The 22,577-nt window shown below is 41.1% G+C and overlaps 1 protein-coding gene across 4 annotated transcripts in view; it reads left to right on the forward strand.

The window, feature by feature from the left end:
* Positions 1-13,098: 13,098 nt before the first annotated feature.
* The window catches only part of KRAS (KRAS proto-oncogene, GTPase), a 39,309-nt gene continuing 29,830 nt past the window's right edge, over positions 13,099-22,577 (forward strand). The window contains exons 1-2 of one of the 4 annotated variants that reach the window (XM_082738571.1): positions 13,099-13,427; positions 17,249-17,370. In XM_082738571.1, coding sequence (XP_082594697.1) covers positions 17,260-17,370 — 111 coding nt within the window. In that variant the 5' untranslated portion in view covers positions 13,099-13,427; positions 17,249-17,259. The remainder of the gene's footprint in view (positions 13,428-17,248; positions 17,371-22,577) is intronic. The other 3 variants (XM_082738569.1, XM_082738572.1, XM_082738570.1) reach the window with 3 other exon arrangements.

Here is a 22,577-nt window from a genome sequence, read left to right on the forward strand (position 1 = left end):
AGAGAAGTGGGCAAAGTACAAGGGGAGGTAAGAGAGGAAATTATCCCTTGCTGAGAAAATCAGAGACCAGCCTTCAGGAAGACAGTATCATTTGAGCAGAGCCTGCAAGTCAGAGGGTACCTCATGGGGAGTGAGGGGAGGGACTGACTGACTGACTGACTTCCCAACACACTTCCTTAAAAGGGGATTTTAAGCTATTTTTTCACTACTATGTTGTCTGGATAGTTTTTAAAGCTAGAATGCAAAAGCTAGAATGTAGTTGCACTTTTTGAAAGTAATCACTTCCCCCTAAAACCCAAGGGCTGGGTCTTACACCTGGGGTTCTGCCCCTCCCCCTCTCCATTCAGAGAACTTGTCTTTGAGAAGGCAGGAGGGTTAGGGAGGGAGTGGATTCAGAAGTAAGAACTACAGGCAGCAGACAAAGTCTTAGTGGCAGGGCGGGGAGGGAAGCAGTTTATCTTCAAGTCAACACCAAAAGGAGAGTATTCATGGGAAATAAGGTTGGAAAAGTAGATCTGGATTTGAACTTTATTCTCTGGGTATTTATGCTGTAGACATTGATGATTTCTAAACAAGGAGCAGGAGTGGGGGAGGATGTCAGTGTTGTACTTCAAGAGGATTCATCTGAAAATAGTGTAGGAAGTGTATTTGAAGAGTCAGTGGGGGCAAGTTAGGAACCCAGTGCAGAAGTCTAGGCGAGAGGTAATAGGCATGCTGGTCAGTGTAAAAGTACACATACTTTTACAGCGTTACTATTCAGGATTTGTGTGAGTGTCTTGCATTTATATCCACCTTCATTATTTATTTATTACTCCTCTTTATGGTGTCAGTACCACGGCAATACTACACATCTTTCTTTAATTTACAGCAGTGGAATTGCGTACAAGATGCAAAATTCTGTAACAGCTTGTTTCTTCAACAGCACATAAGGAAAAACAATAACCATTCCACACATTGTTTACTATTTTGGGTAGAGATGTTACTGAAATCTAATCAGTCCCAACTTTTTTTTTTTTTTTTTTACAAAGTAATTTTTCTTTTTTACTTCTCAGATATTTTGAGAATTCTTAGATTTGAAAAGCAATTGACTTTCGGATGTTGAGTTTTATAAGTTGATGTCTCAGGGTGTAACACTGCACCTGTCCGGGTTTTTAAAGTCACATCTGTCTCGCCATGTGTAATCATACGCATTGCAGCAGCCTGCCTCTGACTATCTAGAAGCAAGCTTGTGATGGTTTTCAAGTGTTCTGTTCGAGAAGTATTTGAGAAAGATGGCTCAACAGTCTATTGATAATAGCATCAGAGCTTTCCTTTCTTCTTTTGCTTTATTTTGTAGGATTTCTGATTTTCCTTAGAAAAAGAACCAGACCAGTGGATTCTCAATATTTTCCATCTGAGACAAATGATTGGAGCTAATCACAGTCATCATATACTCCCATGGGAACTAGCTGCAAATCCTACTCAAGAAAGCGTATGAACATTCACTTCAGTTTGGGAAGCATGTGCTAGGGTTAAACCTGTACACAAATTAAAAATTTTAAAGTCAGGGATGCCTGGTGGCTCATTGGGTTAAGCATCTGCCTTCGACTCAGGTCATGATCCCAGGGTCTTGGGATCCAAGCCTGCATCATGTTCCTTGCTCAGCGGGGACCCTGCTTTTCCCTCTGCCTTCTGCTCCCTCTGCTTGTGCATGTGCTCTCTCTTTCTCTCTCTGACAAATAAATAAATTAATTTTTAAAAAATTTTAAAGTCAATTCAAGCACGAAAGACTTTAGCATTAGTTAGAAATGACTTGTGGATATCCTCACCACTAAATGCATCTCAACACCTTGCTAAGTTGAGAGCCCTTAGCCTTGATGATCTTGTCAACATCAAGTATTACTCAGTATCAGTAAAGCACACACACACACACACACACACACGACATACTGTCCCACTGTCCACACACGCATGTGCATTCTCAGTCCTAACTAGACAAGACTTTTCCTTTTTTAAACCTTTGTTTTCTGAACTTTGATTTTTCAAACTCTCAACAATTACACACAATTGGATTGCCTGGGTTGTTCAGTGGGTTAAGCCTCTGCCTTCGGCTCAGGTCATGATCCCAGGGTCCTGGGATTGAGTCCCACATCAGGCTCCTCGCTCAGCGGGGAGTCTGCTTCTCTCTCTGCCTCTGCCTGCTTTTGCTCTCACTCTCTCTCCCTCTTTCTCTCTGATAAATAAATAAATAAATAAAATAAAATCTTTTTTAAAAAATCACATACAGTTGCACAGAATTTACTCTTTGATTTAGATACATTTATTTTTTAAAAGATTTTATTTATATATTTTTGCGAGAGAGAGAGAGTGTGTGCATGAGCCATGGAAATGGCAGGCAGAGGGAGAAGCAGGCTCCCTACTGAGCAGGGAGCCCGATGCGGGACTCGATCCCAGGACTCCAGGATCATGATCTGAGCCAAAAGCAGTCACTTAACCAACTGAGCCACTCAGGCACCCTCCCCTTAACTTTTTAAAATACAACCTGTGTCACATTCTGAAACCAGAAAAAAACAATTGAGTGGAGCATCCATTTGTCCTTATTTATTGATATAATAGTTTGTTTTCAGGATGGTGTTTTGGAAGTACATATTAATTATATTTTAGTGTATTTTCTTGGGTTGCCAACATTCTTATCCTCCTGACACATGTCAAAGTTCATTTTAGGATTTCTGTAGTTTTTTATTCAACAAATACTTTTTGAGTCTCTACTCTGTGTTTGGTGATGGGAATTCACCAGTGAATAGAACAGACACCAATCTTAGCTCACGTATAGCTTAGTTTCTAGTTGGGGGAAGACAGACCGTGAACAAATAAATAAGTGAAACATATTGTGTGACAGATGGTGATCTGTGGAGAAAAGCAATGAAGATAAAGGAAAGAGAGTTCTGGAGTGGAAGTTGCCATTTTAAATAAGGTAGTCAGGGGCCTCAACTGAGAAAGAGGTGTTTCAGCAAAGAGCTGCAGGAAGTGGGAGAGTGAATCCTGTGGTTACCCGGGGAGAGCAGCCTTCCTGGTAGGAGGAACACTACCCGCTGTGGAAGCCCTGAGGTGACTGTGCGCCGGTCTGTCCAGGGAACAGGAGGCTGGTGTGGCATCAAAAGAGGGGGAGGAGCAGATGTAATTAAGATCCCAAATCACTTGACTGAATTAAAAGGGAAATTATAAAAGAGTGCCTAAAGGTAAGAATTCTACAAGAAGCAGACATTGCAGATGTGCTCTCCTGGGAGACTTGAAGCAAACTGTCCTGTTGTGAAGAGGGTCCTGGCAGGCTTCGCGGACGGTCTCCCCACCATAGCCACAAGAACTGGATTCTGCCAACAACAGTGAGCCTGGAAGAGGACCCCAGCTCCAGATAAGGTCACAGCCCTGGCTGACATCTTCATTGCTGTCTCGAGACCCTGGGAAAAGGACCCAGTTACTCTTGACCATGGAAACTGAGATAAGAAATGTTTATGATCTTAAGATGCTCAATCTATGGTAATTTGTTATGCAGCGACAGAAATTCATATAGCTAATAGAAAGGGACCAGAACTTGAAAGAGAATAGGAATAGCAGATGATAAAGAAGCAGCCACTACCCCTAGGGCTGAGACAGAGCATGGAAAAGCAGAGACGCTCTGCTTTCCTCTGGACGCCACAACAGGGACTGAGATCCAGACCTTGTGGGAGAGGGCAGGAGGGCAGGTGTGGCTCACTGAAAAGCAGGGAAATTACTGTGGGCTCCACTGGTAGGACTTGCTGAAAACCTGCCTTGAGGAACTTGCTGGAAATCTGCCCTCTGGGATAAGAGTCATTCAACTACAGCCTGCAGCCTGGTCCACCACCTGTTTTTATATCATCTAGGAGCTAAGAATGGTTTTTGCATTTTAAATGATTGAAAAAAATCAAAAGAATATTTCCGGGTATGTGAAAGTTGCATGAAAAAAAAAAGCAAGTGTCTATCAATAAAGTTTTATTGGAGCACACACACACAAATATATGATTAGGAAATTAGGGGGGCTCCTCATGGGTCATTTGGAGGGTTCTGCCTTTGAATGAGATGGGAAGTTATTGGAGGTTTTGAACAAAGGAGTGACAAACAAGGTTTTATTGTGACTGACCTGAGCATCAGTGGATGGGATATGATATGAGTTTGAAGTTACTAAGGATGACTTCTAGAGAGCCAAGGTGTGTTATGGAGCTGAGGTAAGATTCAGTGTCGAGAAGTTTCACAGTTTTGGTTTTTTGGGTTGTTTTGTTTTGGTTAAAAAAAAAAAAGAAGAAGAAGGAGGAAGAAAGGAGGGACGAGGGAGAGAATTGGGAGAGAGAGAAAAAAAGATCCAGTATTGTTGAGACACTGAGAGTAGAAACTTTGATTATAACATTCCCCATGCTCCTGAGGAGCCTGGTGCGTTAAAACAATCTGGAGAATATACACAGATGGTCCCCAGTTTACTGGGATTCAAGTTACAGTTATTTACTTTACATGGTGAGAAAGCCATACGCATTCAGTAGAAACTATACTTTGAATTTTGAATTTGGATCTTTTCCCAGGCTCGTGATATCCAGTGTGATGCTCTCTTGCCGTGCTGGGCTGCGGCCGCCACAGCTCCCAGTCAGCCCTGTGGTCAGGAGGGTCAACAACCAGTACACTGACAACTGTTTTGTACCTGTTCACCCGTTCTGTTTTTCACCCTCAGTACAGTAGTCAACAAATTACACAAGCTATTCAACACTGTGTTATAAAATACGTTGTGTGTTAAACACGATTTTGCTCAAGTGTAGGCTGAGGTAAGTGGCTCCTGGCATGTTTAAGGCAGGCTAGGCTAAACTGTGGTGTTTGGTAGCTTGGGTATAATCAATGCATTTTTGACTTTCGATATTTTCAATTTATGATGAGGTGTGACCCCATCATAAGGAAGATTTGTGGTGTGTTTATAATCATAATAAAAACATGATAATTCTTTGTTTTTACTCAGCTTTTCTTCAAGCTGGGACAAGCCCTGCCGCCGTGTCAGTTAAACCATCTGCAAAATGTACAAAAATTGTATTTGGAAACATTCCCTTGGCATTCTGGGAAATTCAATTAAGTAATGTCTGTAAAGTACTTCAAGATCCTGAAGAACACAAAACTGACCTAAAAAAAGAATTTTCAATTATTGTGAGTAAGTACATTATTTGGGGCATCTGCTTTACCTTTATATGTTATCTTAGTGATAATTTTTCCCAAATACTGGTATCAATAGATACTGTCTAATAGGGACTCAGAGAGCCTGTTCTGAGACATAAAACAATAACTTTGGGAAAAAGCTAATTAGCACTCTGCTCTTTATTAACTGTGGCCCTGTTTTACTACCAAAAAAAATTTTAACAAAAGTTCTTTCAAATAGTAGTTCTCACAGTGTGGTCCTGGCACCCCTGAAAGTTCCAAGACCTTTTTAGGAGGTCTCCGAGGTCAAACATATTTAGAATAACACCAAGCCATTATTTTATTTTTTCATCTTCATTTCTCTTATGAGTGCATGGTAGAATTTTCTAGAGGCTGTTTCATTCTAAATAGATAGAAATCAGGAGGAGATGTGAGAATCTAGCTTCTTGTATTAAGTCAGACATTACAGAAATTTGCAAACATGTTAAAACAATGCTATTCTTCTCACTACTTTCCTTTAAAAGTATAAAGATATAGGTATACATATATATATATATAAAGATATAGATATATAGGTTTATATATAAAGATATAGATATCTTCTTTAAAGATATAGGTTATCTTTATAAAAATGTTTTTTATGTTAACATGCAACAAGTTTATTGTTGTTATTTGAAATGAATAAAGAACTCCATAAATTATTTTAAAATTTTATTTATTTATTTGAAAGAGAGAGGATGAGAGGGGGGTAGGGTCAGAGGGAGAAGCAGACTCCCCACTGAGCAGGGAGCCCCATGCGGGAGTCCAGGATCATGATCTGAGCCAAAGGCAGTCACTTAAGCAACTGAGCCACCCAGACACCCCAAGGAACTCCTCTTTCACTGGACATTTGACAAGGAAAATAATCTTCAACTGAAACAAGAAGAATTTAGCAAAAAAAGTGACTTCTTTCAACTGAGGACCTACGGATACTAAATTAGAAGCCTAGTCCCAAAGGGTTAATGTCCCTAGACTCCAGAATTGATGTTATAAAATATATAATAATTGTGATTAAGGAGAAAAGACAAGAACTAGGAAATTCAGGCTTTTAATTAATCATGTGGCTCAGTTGTTTAAGCTGCCTCTGGCTCAGATAATGATCCCAGGGTCCTGGGATTGAGTCCTATGTTGTGTGGAAGTCTGCTTCTCCCTCTGCTCTTCCCCCCATTTGTTCTCTCAATCTCTCTGTCTCTCTCAAATAACTAACAAAATCTTAAAAAAAAAAATAGTAATCCAATGAGTACCCCCTTGGAGAGCTAGAAGAAAGCAATTAAGAAATAATAATTGGACTTTTAATATTTATTTATTTGAGAGAGAGAGAGTGAGCATGGGGTGCATGAGCCAGGGGAGGGGTAGAGGGTCTCAAGCAGACTGCATCAAGCATGGAGCCTGAGATGGGGCTCGATCTCACAACGCTGAGATCATGACCTGAGCCAAAGTCAACAGTCAGACACTTAACCAGTGTGCCACCTAGGTGCCCCTGACTTTTAGTATTCTTAAAAACAAAACAAGCATTAAATAAAGTTACTATTGCATTGGATAGATAGAAGCAAAAACAAGAGACTTAAATTGATTTGCAAAGACTTTACTTGAGTACATTATTTGTCCTATTGTTTTCTCTAGAGTGGCTTATCAGCAAATCTTAATATTAAGTAACTACTATGGCCTCAACTCTCCCTGGCTCATAAAATCTGAGAATTCAGTGGTCCCTAGCTCATAAAATTTATATTTCAGCAAAGGAAGAGACAAGCAGACAAATAAACTACCAAGATACTCTCAGGCACGGTGAGTGATGAAAGAGGCCATTGTGTTAAAGGGTGACTATTTGAAGGGTAGCAGTGAGGGAATAGGGCGGGGAGAGATGATGTAGACTGGGTGTTGGGGAATCTCCTACTGAAGTGGAGGTTTTAAGCTGACACCTGAAAGGCAGGAAGAGTCTTGCTGGGAGGATCATGCAAGGGTAGGGCCTCTAAGAGGCTGGAAGCAAAAGGTGGCTAGTGTAGTGGGAGTTTAGAAAGGAGAAGGGTCCTACATGTTGTGGTCAGAAGGCACATGGAATAGCTTACAGAAGTTTGAATTTTATTTTTGAGTGCAATGAAAAGCCTTCGAAGAGCTTGATCTAGTCATGCGACTCAGTTTGCATTTTGAAAAGGATCCTGGGTGAGCCTGGGTGGCTCAGTTGCTTAAGCAGCTGCCTTCTGCTTGGGTCGTGATCCCAGATTGAGCCCGGCTTCGGGCTCATTTTTCGGCAGGGAGCCTGCTTCTCCCTCTGCCTCTGCCTGCCACTCTGCCTGCTTGTGCTCTCTCTCTCTGACAAACAAATAAAATAAAATCTTTAAAAAAAGAAAAGAAAATCAGACTGGCTGCTTCATTGCTTCATGGGAAATGGATTGCAGAGGAGCAAGAGAAGAAGCAAGGAGACCCGTGAGAGATGACTGTTCGCCTGAGACAGGGACGATGGATGGTGGTTTGGACTGGCGGTAGCAGTAAAGAAGGGGACAAGCAGACAGATATGGGAACCCTGTGCTCTTTGTTTAAAATCATGCATAACACTTGTCTGGCTTATAGGAGGAGTTTAACAAACAGTAGCTGGCTCTCTTCTTAAGCAAGAAGTTGCAGAGATTAACGAATTTGTTCTAGCTCACGGGACTAGTAAATTCAGCTGGGCACTGTTCCCACTGTCACTGGGTACTGTTAGACCAACCATAAAACGCCTTACCTGAGGTTTTTTTCCTTCCAATCTTTTCTGCATTTAGCTGCCATCCTGATCATCCTTGAACATTGCTTTCGTCATGTCTATCGTGCTGATAAAGCACATTATATGTATTCACGCAGTTATTGAGTAATGTCAGTGAACTAGGCTTGCAAGAGGGGCTGGCTCACACATGTAAGACAGAGGTTTTGCCTCTGGGATTTTAGAATTTACTTGGGGACACATGATTTATGACAATGAAATAATAAATCAAAAAGAGAATGGCATAATTAACAAAGCTTCCGTAAAGGATCTTGAAAGAGAGAGCATTTCAGTAAAGAGAGAGACAAAAAGACGCTAGGTGAAAAGAGAAGCAAAAACAACATTGCTGGTTCTGTGGCAGGGAGTGGGGACGTTCGTGAGAGGAGAGCGTCTGCTCTGGGAAGGTGGAAGACAAAGTGGCAGGGCAGGATGGGGCCAGACCATGCATGGGATCAAAAGCTGGACATCAAGGATTTGGACTTGATTCAGCTAGATATAAAGCGTTATTAAAGACCTCTAAGCAAGACTCGGTCGGAGTGAAGGCTTTGCTGGGACCGATGATCATTTCTCCCTCTAATTTCAAAGGTAATTATCATCATCTTTAGGTACCCATTAGGTACTTAGCTTGTAACCCTTTGCGCTTCAAAACTCTGTAATCTGTAGGGCTGAAACCTGTGTGGAATAGGTATGGAGTAAATGTTTGATGATGATGAAAGACATGTGTAAGGAAGATTAATTTGGCAACAGCATATGGCCTGAATTGGAAAGAAGAAAGCCAAGAGGTAGAGAAATCATGAGGACGTTGTTCCGGAAATATAGGCGTGAGGGAAGGAATGTGGAAGAAACAGATACGAGAAAATACTTAGGAAGTACAGTTCAAAGAAACTGGGCCAATTTGAATGTGGAGTGGCTTAAAACTTAATTTAAGTCTTCAAGTCCAAGTCTTTTGAAGAGCCATGATGCCACTCAGGTAAGATGGAAAAATCAGGAGAGGGAATTGTTTTGGGGGAATAAGGCGAAGAATATAGTTTTAGGCAGGATCCAAGATGATGACAGGACATTCATTTAGAAATGGCCTAGGAATCTGGCTAGGTGAAATTGAAGTGACTATGTAGAAACAGGACTGAAGTGTTGTTATAATTTTATTCACTTCAGCAGATATTCACAGAGGCACTACTATGTGCTAAGGGCTGTGGGTTGTGGAATTAAATGAGGCAGAGACCTTGAGGAATTAATGTAATGGGGGAAAACAGATGTGTGAAAGGGAATATAAAGTCTAATGTAGTAAGTGTCCAGAGGTTATATCCTGAGAAAGTGAATTAAATAGAACCTATTAGTGACACAAATTGCCCACTAGAGAAAACTGGAGAGTCTATGAAAGTATCCATAGGTAGCTTCTTCTGCTTAATTTTTCCTGCTCTGTGTCCCGTTACTCTGGTCACAAGTGTCTGGACTTTGGATTGGCGTCCAAGTGGAGGCAATCCTCTCTAAGCCAGGCATAAAGAAGATTGACCACCAATGAGGTGGCCCATCAGGAAAACTGTGTCCCGTAACAGCCCTTCTTATTGCATAGTGAATGACAGATACATGTCGATGCTCTTGCTTGGGATGTTTTAAATGTAAACATAAACGTAAGTTGCAGAGAGCAGTCACTAGAAGCAGAGATGGCAATACAAGTTGGGACCGTACATGAGAAAGAGGCAGAGCGATGCTGATTGAGGAGAATGGCAAAAGTATTAGAGCATGGGCAATCGAGGGAATGAGCCGGGCACCAGAGCCTTGCAGGATCATAAGAACTGTCGTTGATTTCTGGAATCAACAGTAGTTCTGGCTGATGATGTGTTTTTCTAGTTTCCTTAGTTCCTGAAAATAAATCCTCAGCATTCGCAGTGCTCTGAACATGTCCTGGCACTTTAGATCTCACAAGAGCCCAGCTAGCACAAAGGAATTTCTGTTGTTTGGGCTTTCATTATGTCTGCAGAAAAGAGTATCTTGTGAAGGATAGGTCAGTATGATCTTCATAAAGTATGATCAAAAGGACATTCACAAGGGCACGTGTGTCTGTGGCTGCCTTCCCAGAAGAGTATAGCGGTAGAGGGCAAAAACCTCAGTTACATCTTAGAGCAAACCTCGAATCCTCAAGTTTATACTTTTGGGCTACTCCTTCTCTCTTTTCCCAGCATGATCACAGTGTAGGTCTGGGGACTTGTCCTTGGGGAGAGCAGAGAAATGGAGAGCTATGGAGACTATTCAGTGCAGGCACCAAGTTTAAAGAAGGAAACCCCAGAAGACAGTAGACAGGGTAGCTGCCCAGAGCCATGTGTCAAGATCAGAGTTACTCAGTGTACAGAATGCAAACCACCAGTTTAGGATCACCTGATTTGTTAAAAATGAAGATTCCTAGATCACCTTGCCCCAGCTGAATAGAATCTCTAAGCGAGGGCCCTAGGAACTTGCATTTATGTAAGTATGCAAGGCGCTTCCCTTGGAGATCCGCCCCTATGAACCCTGTGTCAAGGAAAGAGAGAGAATGCTTGTTTATGAGAAAGTACTCAGGACTGAAGGGTGGAAAAGTTTGGCACAACGTACGCATACATTGCTGTAGGAGTGAAAAAGAAAGAGAAGGTGTGTGAGCTCAAGCTGAAAGATAGGGTCAGCAGAAGAGAGAGTGGGATGCAGGTTTGCTCTGGGAATCATGAGCTCAGATGAGACCATGGAGATGGATTAGGTTTCTGCTAATGCCAGAATTTTAACAATCAGCATAAAAGTGCTATATAAAGCTCTCCCCTCCTCTTTATTATAGTCCTTGTAAGATTTATGGAGCACCAACTACAGGGAGAACATTGTATTAGCAGCTGTCAAAGAGAACAAGAGCTTATCATGTACTCGAAGTTGGACAAAATAAATCTGTAGTTTATATTTAAGAGCGACTACAAAGCAACATCCAAATAAGTGCAAATTCATTCATTTAACAAAAACTCATTGTGTCCATTATATGCAGACACTTTCCTTGACTCCACAGGGTGTGGTTTATCAGAAGGTGACCTGGGTGAGTTTAAAGGCAGATTTTGAAAGAAAGTAAAAACAGATTACTGAGAGGTTAAGGCACTCTAAGCAAGGATTTAGAGTCACAGAGTTCAGAGAGAAGGTACATAACTTCATTCAACATTCCATAAATATTTATTAAGTACCCATTGTGTTGTAGACACTGGAAATATAGCAGTAAGTAATAGACAAAAATCCCTGCCCTCCTGGAGCTTAATATTCTGGTGGGAGAAAGACAAGAAAGCACAATAAATAAGTTATATAGCATATTAGAAAATGGTGTTTTGGAAAAAATAAAACAGGAAGAGAGGATTTGGCGGGGGGGGGGGATAGATACAGTATCAAAGATGATCTTTTGGGAATAACTCATTGGAAGGAGATGTTTCTAAGTCTCCTATAATATTTGTAAGTGTCAGGAAGATTAATGACTATGTAGTGGACATACGTTCTGTTAGAGGCAGCAAGTGCAAATTCCCCCACAAGAAGCCTGCCTGGCATTTTCAAGAACAGTCAGGAACCTGTGTGTGTGTGTGTGTGTGTGTGTGTGTGTGTTTAAGTGAGGAAAGGGGTAATAGAATAGAGTTCAGAGACCAAAGGGGTGAGGGGTGTTACATAATCTGAGGCCATAGGTCTTGGAGATTTTTGCTTTTTCATTAAGTGGGATGGAAGCCACAGGCAGGATGGGAACCTCTAGAGCTGGGAGCAGAGGAGTGAACGTGATCTGACATGGATTCTTCAATTCAGCAGGATGAACTTGGGCCCAACTTTTCACCTGTCTAAATTTGTTTCCTCATCTGTAAAGTATTGGAAAGTATTCATCCTAAGTTGTGATGATTAAATAAGATGATATGTTCAAAAGATTTAGCAACTACTTGACACAGAGTAGGGACATTCTTCTCCCTTCCCTGTTCCGCTTCCTCTCTTCTGTCTCTTCCACTTGGTACCAGGTGCTAGGAGAGAAAGACCAGAATCGGGCTTGCGGGTGACAGCCCACTTAAGGGGTAGGAAGAAAAGGGTGACCATTGTTTTAAGGACTGTGTTAAGCGACATAGTTGGGATTTAATATAATCGTTTGGGATTTAAATAATAGTTGGGATTATTAGGATTTAAAATAATCGTTTTATTCTGTTTTACCATGTGGACTAGAGAGACAGAGCCGGAAATACTCAGGTAGTCCTATTAGATGCAGGTGCTGGTCTCCCCCCAGGCCTCAACCTTGAAAACTCACCCAAACAATTTACTTCTCTAGGTAGTTTATTAGACTCTGGGTTATGCTAGCAGTTTTAATTGTTCTGTTGTTAGACGTGTTAACTCCCTGAACGTTAACTGATTAATCTCGGTCTTCTAATTAATGTTTGAGTGATTCTCCTCAGGTCTAAACTATCAAGGGCACTTCTACTTAAACACAGTTTATCTTCTGTTTGTGCCCTCATGGGCAATAGGTACATTTGAGGTCGCTGTTTAGAATGACCTGCGATGACTTCAACACATCCATAAACACAACAACAAAAAACAAGACAGAACTCCTCCCCGTTGAGATTAATGCTGAAAGCCTGTGTCGCGTCTGTTTGGGCTTGGGGCTAGGTTCCCAACCCCCCGGAGCGTTAAGGCTGAGAATCACCAAGCCGTGGTCTGAAAGCCCCTGGGTGGGGAACTCTCTGCCCGACGTCTCCGTAAGTCACCGAAGTCGCCTCGCACATTTCGTGACTGCTGTTTATTTACTTGCAGTAAATGACAGTAAATGAACGTGCACTAGTGCAGCCGACCCCGAAGAGCGGCGGATCTCCCGCGGCTTCTCCCAGGAGACCCGGAGGGGGTGCGGCAGGGTCGCTCCCGGAGTCCCTGGCGTGCGCGCAGCCCAGCGCCCCGCGGCCGGGGTGCGAGTCTGCGGCCGCGGGCTGGGCTCTGCGGCGAGAGTCCGGAGGCGGGCCGCCGCGTGGGTCCCGCGGTCCCTCCTCCCCGCCCCGCCGAGGCGCCGCCCAGACCCCCACCCCCTCCCGCTCCGCCGGCCCGGCTCCCCCAGTCTACGCCGCCCGCCACCCGGTTCCCCAGCCAGCCCGGCCCCCGCGCCTCCTCCGCCGGCTCGGCCCGGCCCCCTTCTTCTCCCCGGCGGCGCTCGCAGGCTCGCTCTTCCCACACCACCCTCAGCCGCTCCCTCCCCGCACGCCGGTCTGGAGAGGAATCGAGCGCCGCGCGCATCGATAGCTCTGCCCTCTGCGGCCGCCCGGCCCCGAACTCATCAGTGTGCTCGGAGCTCGATTTCCCTAGGCGGCGGCCGCGGCGGCGGAGGCACAGCGGCGGCGGCGGTGGCGGCGGCGGCGGTGGCGGCTGCCCGGCCAGTACTCCCGGCCCCCGCCATTTCGGACTGGGAGCGAGCGCGGCGCAGGCACTGAAGGCGGCGGCGGGGGCCAGAGGCTCGGCGGCTCCCAGGTGCGGGAGAGAGGTACGGAGCGGACCACCCCTCCTGGGCCCCTGCCCGGGTCCCGACCCTCCTCGCCGGCGCCGGGCGGGGCCGGCGGCGACTGAATGAATTAGGGGTCCCCGGAGGGGCGGGGAGGGGGTGCGGGCGCTGAGCCCCTGCGGGAGAGCGGACCGGGTGGGGGTGTCTGCAGGGGGAGGCGCGGGGACGCGGCGACGAGGGGAATGAGGAATGGGCGGTGCGGGGCTGGGGAGGGTGAGGCTAGAGGCGGCCGCCGCTTGTGCTGCTTCCTGGACGGGGAACCCCTTCCTTCCTCCTCCCCGAGAGCCTCGGCTGGAGGCGGCCGGGGAGAAACTCGCGGGCTGGGCGGGCTGCCCCTCGGGGCGGTCGGGTGCGGTGGAGGTTACTCCCGATGCGCTCCGATCTCCCCTCCCCCTCGTCCTCTCTCTCTCTCTCTCTCTCTCTCTCTTTTCTCTCTCTCCCTTCGCTCCCGCACCTCTTCCTCCCTTCCCAGCCCTCGGCTGCCTCGGTTACTGCCTTCTCTGCTGCATCTAGCATCCTTAGGACGAAGGTATAAACTTCTCCCTCGAGCGCAACTGGACGGGTAGTGGTCCTTTTCAGTGTGTAGGGGGGGATACGAGTAATAGGAGAGGTCACGTTTTGGAAGAGGCTAGGAAAGTGCTTAGAGACCACTGTTTGTGGTTATTGTGTTTGGAAAAAATGCATCTGCAGCCGAGTTCCTGACTGCTCCCCTCCCCCCATGTATGGGCTGTGACATTGCTGTGGCCACAAAGGAGGAGGTGGAGGTAGAGATGGTGGTGGAAGAACAGGTGGCCAACACCCTACAACGTAAAGCCTGTGACTTAGTGAAAAGGAAAAAGTTAATCCCAGAAGGTCTGTTTTGCTTTGTCAAGTTAAAACACACCGAAAACCCGCAGAGCAGAAGCAGGGCTTTTTCCTTGCTAGTTGAGTGTAGACAGCAATAGCTAAAATTGTACTTAAAGTTTAATTTGCCTGTTCTTGTCCTTTCCCCTATCTCTTGTCTGTTACCTTTATCCTTACAAATTTGACCCTCCCATCCCAAGAGTTATTACAGTACTCCTAAATAGCATTTAAACATTTTTTTTTTCAAACTGACTAGCAAGAGGAGTTAATTGTAGCAGTCTTCCAGCCAACTGCCTGAAATACTCCTAAGCATGTGCATGCTTTAGCTGAAGTCCTAAGCTAGCCTTCTTAAATTTTGACATTTATCAAAATAAGGGTTAAAACAGAAAAGCATGTTCTTACAATATTCATGTTATGTTTGTAATCTAAAAAAATTACAAAGAAATTACAAAGGGAGAAATTCTGTTCACAATCATCATCTCAGAATCAACCATATGAGTGATGTCACTCTTGGGTGACTAAGGTCCAAAATGCTGACTCGACCATGAGATAGACTATAGATATCAAATATGGTTGATGCCATTATTATTTACTTTGATACTGTAGCCATGGACAGGCATACCTGATTTCAAGAGACCATAGATGAGAGGATAATTCAGTTTCATGAGAAAAGTGGTTTTTCTTCTTCCCTTAACAGAATGTTGGGTTCTAGTCCCACTTTACCCTTCCATAGCTATTTTAGCTTTGGGTGAGGGAGCTCTTTCTGGTCTATGATCTTCAGTAAGACTCCTTGGGAACCCACTTCTCTTCAGTGGATTTAAATGTTAGTTGGTTTATAAAATCCAATTCAGGGATTTTTTTTTTTTTTTTCCAGAAACAACAGCTGCATAAACAGGTAGACCAGAAGGTGTGTGTGTCTCAGAACTCACACAGTTAAGCTGTAATCTCGTATCTGTCCACAGTATCTCTTAGACTAGCAAACTTTATAGTTGCAAGGACATCTTACACTCTTGAAAATTACTGAAGACCCACCCCTATATGGGGTATGTCAGTAGGTACCATAATACAAATTAAAATTGAGAATTTAAAAAATTGATTAATTCATTTAAAAATAGAAATAAGCCTATTACTTGATAACATAATAGCATTTTTATGAAAACTTGTTTTTCAAAACAAAAATTAGTGAGAATAGTGGCTTTGTTTCACATTTTTGCTTATCTCTTTAACTATATTGCTTAATAGAAGACATCTGCATATCTGCTTCTGTGTTCACTCTATTGTGATCACATCTGGAAAACTCTACACTTACTAACAAATAAGAGTGGAAAGGGTAAATACATTGCTGTAGTAATGCTATTATTAGTATTATTGATTTTGGCCTCTTGGACCCCCCAGGAATGCTGCTGGATTCCTGGACCATAGTTTGATAACTACTGTTCTAGGCTCCACGAATTGTTTTAGGGGCTGGGATAGGCAGGGAGCCAGAGTACATTTTGGTGTGATTCTCCTCATTGTTCCCCATTTCCTATGGCCTCTATTTGGAATAAAAGGTGGGAGCGATCAGGATAAGATACATGCTTGGAGAGGCTCCCAAGGTGGCCTGGCAAATAGGGCTAGGTGTCACAGAATAGGCCAGGGGGCTGTAATGTAATAGTCTTTGATAGGACAGTTGTCTAGCCTGTTCTTTGTGAGTAGACTCAGGAATAGTGTAAGGAGGTAAGGGTTAGTGTATTATCATTTGGAAAACCATATTACCTTTCTTTGGGGTGGGAGGGATGCTATTTGGATTCTTGGTCTTCAGTTAATAGGATACTGCATGCACTGTAGTGTTTATATTTGCACATTCATTAATTTAGAATAACTTATCCTGTAATTATTGTGTACTTAATGCCATTCTTTGTGCAGTTCTGTCCTTATTTTTAGTAATGTGGTTATTGGGGGAAAGAAGGTAAAATTTTAAAAAATCACTTTATTTCAAAACATTTGAAACAGCTGATTAAAAAATATTTTCTGTCTTGAGCAGTCAACCTTACAAGTTGCCAGTATTTATTGCAGTTGTTGAGAGACTGTACAAGAAGCAGAGAGTAAGTCACTGAGAAGTATTCACTTACAGCTTTTCGAAATCCCTCTCATTAAAAGCAGTGCATATCTTTAAATTTTATATAATTAAATTTTTTTTGGTGCAAAGTGTTTTTTTCAGCACTAACATAGGATTACATAGTGTGACAGATGATGAAATCATCCATACTGAATAGTTCAAAATTCTTAAAATTCTCTTAGTTTTTATACACCATTATTTTCCCCAGCAGATATTTTACAGATTGAAATGTTATCAAATCTGCTTTGGTGTCTTGGTTTTTATTTCTCCACTACATAGTCCAGCTTTATCTGACAGTCTTCTCTTCACCCCCATCTGACTCTTGTTAACTGCAGGAGAACTACTGTGATGATGCTTTTAAAAAGTTTTCTGTAGCTGTTGGCCCTGACAAAGGCACTCAGCATATCCACTTGTAACTCTTAGGGGCCAGAGTCAACTAGGAATACTGTAGAGGTAGCTGTCAACAAGTTTTGTGTGGGTGTGTCCACAGGGTATAGACACTTGTACTGAGTGAAGTCATGGCATGTTCCTCTGAGAGCCATTAACTGCTACAGAACCCCAGACTGGCTGTTCAGATAGACCAACCTGAATATACGATAAAAGAATTTTGTACTCTGAATGCGTTTTTCTCAAACGTTGATGGGGGAGTTCGTAAACGAAATGCAGTTCATTACAATACTCGTCTATAGTCAACTGAAGTTTTCATCACTGAATTTTGCGAAGCATTTTGGAATAATTTTTTTGTGTAAAGGTGAATTTGTGTTAAAAGGTTTTGATAGAGTGGGTTATATTAATTTCATGTTCTAATTTATATTAACCACATGTTCTAATTTAGTCACATTTTCATTATTTTTATTATAAGGCCTGCTGAAAATGACTGAATATAAACTTGTGGTAGTTGGAGCTGGTGGCGTAGGCAAGAGTGCCTTGACGATACAGCTAATTCAGAATCACTTTGTGGATGAGTATGATCCTACAATAGAGGTAAATTTTATTTTAATATTATGCATATTGATTTGTGCAGGCCCATTCTTTGGGTACAAAAAGGAGGTTTCTCTGATCATTTTTTACGACTACCCTTTACAAGCAATTATACTGAAAATGATATTACTAAGTTCTCTGAAATGTACTTGGGTCCCTTGGCTTTATTCTGAAGTTATATATGCAACTAGAGATACGGATAGCCCTTATTCTCACTAGAGTATTAAGATGTATAACATTCGTTCTGTGTTAGTATATGTGTTTTTTGATTGTAAGTGTATTTCAGAGTTTTGTGAGAGGGTAAAAATGTAAATTCACATCTTATTTAGACAGTCATTTAAGAAAATGGTCTTATGGTTAATAATGTTGCTTGCTTATTTGCTATTTTACTGTCACATTCATAAGTTAGAGTTGAATTGTACCAGTAAAATATAATCATTTGGTGATTGGTTTGGTTTTTTTTTAAACATTTAATTAGTAGCAATTTCCTGTTTTATTTTCACATTGAAGTAGGGGAGAACCTACAGCTACTTGATACATTTTAAAATCTCATTCTTTGTGTATTTTAATCTCTATCTATATCAGGTGGTATATAATGGTACCACTATCAATCCTTACCTTTGCTTTGCAGTCCTCTTTTAATTTACTCAAATGTTAGAATTTCTTTTATTACAGATTGATTAATGAATAATTTTTAAACTTTAATTTCATAAAAAATGGCCAAAGTAAAGGCCAACAGCAAAATGATAGAATAAAGGCCTGCGAGAGACCTTGAGTGGTCACATAATACTTTCTGCTACCTTCTGACAGCACTGTACTTAAATTATCTCAAGCAGATAAGGATTTATTTAATCCTAAAGACCTGCAGGAGGGGATAGCACCTCACTGTCCTTGTTAACTCACTTCCAGAATGTAATTATGAATGTATTTTATACATAATCTGAATATCCATATTAACTGTAACGTCGGTGGAGATAGAAATAAATACAGCACCTGTTACTGAAATAGAGTTATGTTGTTAGATTATTTCTTAGACTTCGTTACCCCAGGTTAAGCAGTCCTAATCCCTTAGTTTTTATTTTTTGGATCTGCAGATCATATCATTTTTTTAAATCAGCTCTGAAAAATTTCCCAGAACTTTCTCTGAGTCTCTCCTTGTGGAATCTAAAACAGGTTAAGATGCCCTGCTAAGGGACAATGCTGTATGATGTTTTCAAGAACACTTTGACTGCGTTGTGGTAGATTCTGAGGGCACTGGTGGCCATGGCAAGATATTTATGCAATTAGAACTTTGAGGATTGAGCAAACAGCTTCATAAGGAAATATCAAATATTTTGGTACTGCAGGAAAGAAAAGAAATAACACTTATTTGCAAAGATTTGATTTAAACCAAGCCAGCTTTTATTTGGCATGAGTAAAGGGGAAGAGTCTAACTGAAGTGGACCACCTGTACAATAATCTTTTATATTTTCTCTTGGCAAGGCAGTTCAGTGCTATATGATGGTTTTTTTTCCCCCCTTTGAGGAGGATTAAATAGTTCACCCAATTCGAAAACCAAGGTTACTTGGCATAATCCATTTAAATCAGAAGTAAAAGGAAGTTGTAATAGAATTCAGGTTAAACACGGAAGTTTTCTTGGGATTTTGGAAGGTGATTTTAGCAGAAGTACTCTCCGTTTCTTTGAAAGTCCCAGGGATTCCATTTCACTTGGTTTCCTGTGTGCTATAGGAGATAATGTGATCAAACATGTTAGGAAGTCTTTCTAACTTGCTAAAGTACAGTGTGGGTCTAAAATAAAGCCAAAAGTTAATCCTTTATTTTGAGTGAAGGTAGAAAAACTTTATAAATTCAAACCCCTCGCTCTGATTATGATTTCTGCCAGACCTGAAGACTTGACTCTGGGGAAAGCATCAGTTACCTGTGAACTTTGAAACTTAGACATTCCCTCACTAGTGCAGCCATCTGGGAAAAGCTGTCAGAGATCATCTCTTGTCTTCCAAATTACAGTGAGTCTTAGGGAGCTGACACATTAAATTCGTGGTGTAGTTAAACTACAAGAAAGACAAGATAATTTAGTAGCTTATTTTAAATAAACAGTGGTTAAGCAAAAATGTTGACTTGATGTTTTTATAAAGAGTTTAAAAAGGAGATGTGGGGTATCACTATTGCTATTAGGTTTTGATTGGTGAGTAATGTAGGTCAGAGAGAAAATGAGGGAGCACATAGGCTGCACATTTGTAATTCTTATCGGTTTTCCTGCACTAAAACAAATGGGAAGGAATTTTTTTAAAAAATTAAAGAATATCATTTCTATAGTGGTTTAGAATTTATAAAAATTTACCTAGGAGATAGATAAGGAAGGTGGTCATTTTTTCTTTCATTTTATGGATAAAAATGGTCTCTGAGAGGTTGTAACTTGAGAATACTTAGCTTAGTAAATAGTGGACTTTTAAGTTTTCTGAGACCAAGTTAAGGGGAATTTCCACCTTGTATATACAACTTTAGAAATGAGAAATTAATCTTTAAGCTAGGAAGATATTTAATAATGGAGGCTGATTCAGATTTATCGATATACCAAAATTCGAACTTCCCTTCCTCTCAGTGGCATCTTAATGGCAGAAATATGATATAAAATTAAACAGGTGTGATGCATAGATAGCGCATGCTTATATTTGAGGCTGTGCACATGATAATCAACTTCTGTTTTAGAACATTTTACTTTTATCTTTTGTAAAGTTCACCAAAGAGTTCCAGAGATAATGAAGTATGTTGTTTGTGGTGCAAGAATATTAAAAAGTCAAAGTAATCTCCAAGCACAAAACCAGGCTAGAAATAATATATACTTTTATAGTTTAGAGATCACTTGTTATTAAAACACATTCTCTGAAATGTGTTTTCCAAGATAAAATTTGGCAGAAGGAGAAAAATCTTGTTTTAAAAAAATGTAAGTAGTTACAGACATGGAGATCAGAGTGATCATCTGATCGATTAGGAAATAGATATTGTGTATCTACTAGATTTAATATGCTAGTAAAAATAGACACAGAAAGATGTATTTTTTTTTTTCCAGGCTCCACTCCATTGACATTTGCATACTTCTGTTAATGTGACACTTATAATTCAGTCTAAGTATTATGCCCTTCTTCAGTGAGTTTCCTACTCAGTAAGGATGATGGATTCTTGATTGGATTGATTTGCTCCATCTTTATTGCTCTGAGCTGTGGAGTATTTATTCAAGATTTATCAGTTTCTCTATCTTTTTACTTTTTCATGTTAATTATGGAATTTATTTTACTTGCTGAATAAGGTGTAATAGCTAGAACATTTGTAATATTAAGTCTTGAAGAATGGTGTGAGAAAAGCATTGTATAATGTTGAAAGCCATTATTTTTCTGGTTTTATGCTTATGTACCAGTAGTTATCAATGAGGGGTCGGTGGCTTTGTTTCCCAGGGGACATTTAGTAATATCTAGAGATATTTTTGGTTGTTACAGCTTCTAAAGGGAGTCTGCTACTGGCATCTGTGGAGGCAGGGATGCTGTTAAACTTCCCGCAGTACACAGGACCACTCCCACAACCAATGAGATGGCCTCAAATGGCAGTAGTGCTGAGGCTGAGACCCTCCTCTGTGTTATATAAAGCTTTAAACATCTCTTGTCAACTTCAAGTCTCTGAATAAGGTTTATGCCAGATACTCTAACACAGCACAGATTTAAACTTTACCTTTTCTAAACTAATAGTATGTTATATGAGCTTATTCTAGCCTTCTGTTAAAACATTGTTTTTAAAATAAGGTACACAGTAATTTTGTAAATGCATTTCTTAAGGCTTTGGCCAGCTCCACCCCCCCCCCCCACCTTCAAGTGAGTGCCCTCTACTGGTCAATTTATTTGCTTTTATAATAAATAATGAAATACCATGTTTGGGTATTTTCCTATTTAAATTGTGGGTATAATAAATTTATAAATGTGTAAGTTTTATTTAAAAGTCTGATTTTATGTAATTTTTAAAAATCTGAAGTGTCAGTTTTATTCTCTGCTTATATTAAGATTCCTGTGTGGGCTAGTTAGGCCTAACTAATTAAATAGGTAGGTGAATATTTTTAACTAAGAAAGGAAATGTGGCAGTGAAGGAGAAAATAGGGTGGCTCTGTTGTTAACCCTGACTGAGATTACTTTGAGAAATAAAAAGTGACACTCTGACTCTGAATTTCTTAACATGTACACAGGAGCTATGCTATAGAGCTCAAAGCTTTCTGATGTGCTACATGGGGTGTTAGGAAAGGGCCTATGGGAAAGTGGCAAATTGTGACAGTTAACATTGTATAGATTTTTTTATATAGTACTGTAGAATAGTTGTGAACACCTGATTTTTAGAATAAAGTAACACAAAATTCAGGCCCTGTATTTAGGTCAATCTAAAAGTAAGTATGTACTTAATAATAATAAGTGCTTATTTAGACCTGAATGTTAAAAATTATCCAACATGTTTTAGTCTTACTTGGATTTTTATAAATACAAAGCTTTACAAACATAGAAATGAAAGTTGGTGGTGGAAATAAGTGAAAGGAAAAAATGTTTTTATGATTTAGCATCTGTAAAGATTCTGGTTTTTTTTTTAATACTTTTTTTTAAAGATTTTATTTATTTATTTGACAGAGAGAGATCACAAGTAGGCTGAGAGGGGAAAGCAGGCTCCCCGCTGAGCAGAGCCTGACATGGGGCTTGATCCCAGGACCCAGAGATCATGATCTGAGCCAAAGGCAGCGGCTTAACCCACTGAGCCACCCAGGAGCCCCTCAGATTTGTTTTTGATATGGCCAGTGAATCCCTTTCAAACTAGCCTCTGTATTTTGACCTGTCTTCATCTGTTTCTGAGCTCTTTCTTATTCTGTGGCACAGTGTGTTCCAGGTTCATATTGTACTTTCCCTATCTTCACCTGGGATTCAGCCATTTGTCCAAGGAGTCCCATTTCCTTTTAGTGGGGAATGGTAATGGTATTTAGAAATTAAGACCCAGATGTTAGAGGGGTGCCTGACTGCCTCAGTGGGTATGATTACTTAAAAAAAAAAGAGACCTAAATGTTAGATATGCTTATTGCTGCTGGGGTGTCACTGCTTTTAGACCCTTTTCAATGGACAAAACTGAGAAATATATTTTATTTAAAAATCATGAATTTCTTCTTCCTCACCATCCTCCATTATCTTTTT

The sequence above is a fragment of the Mustela nivalis genome (assembly GCF_964662115.1).
Source record: "Mustela nivalis genome assembly, chromosome: 7".
NCBI lineage: Eukaryota > Metazoa > Chordata > Mammalia > Carnivora > Mustelidae > Mustela > Mustela nivalis.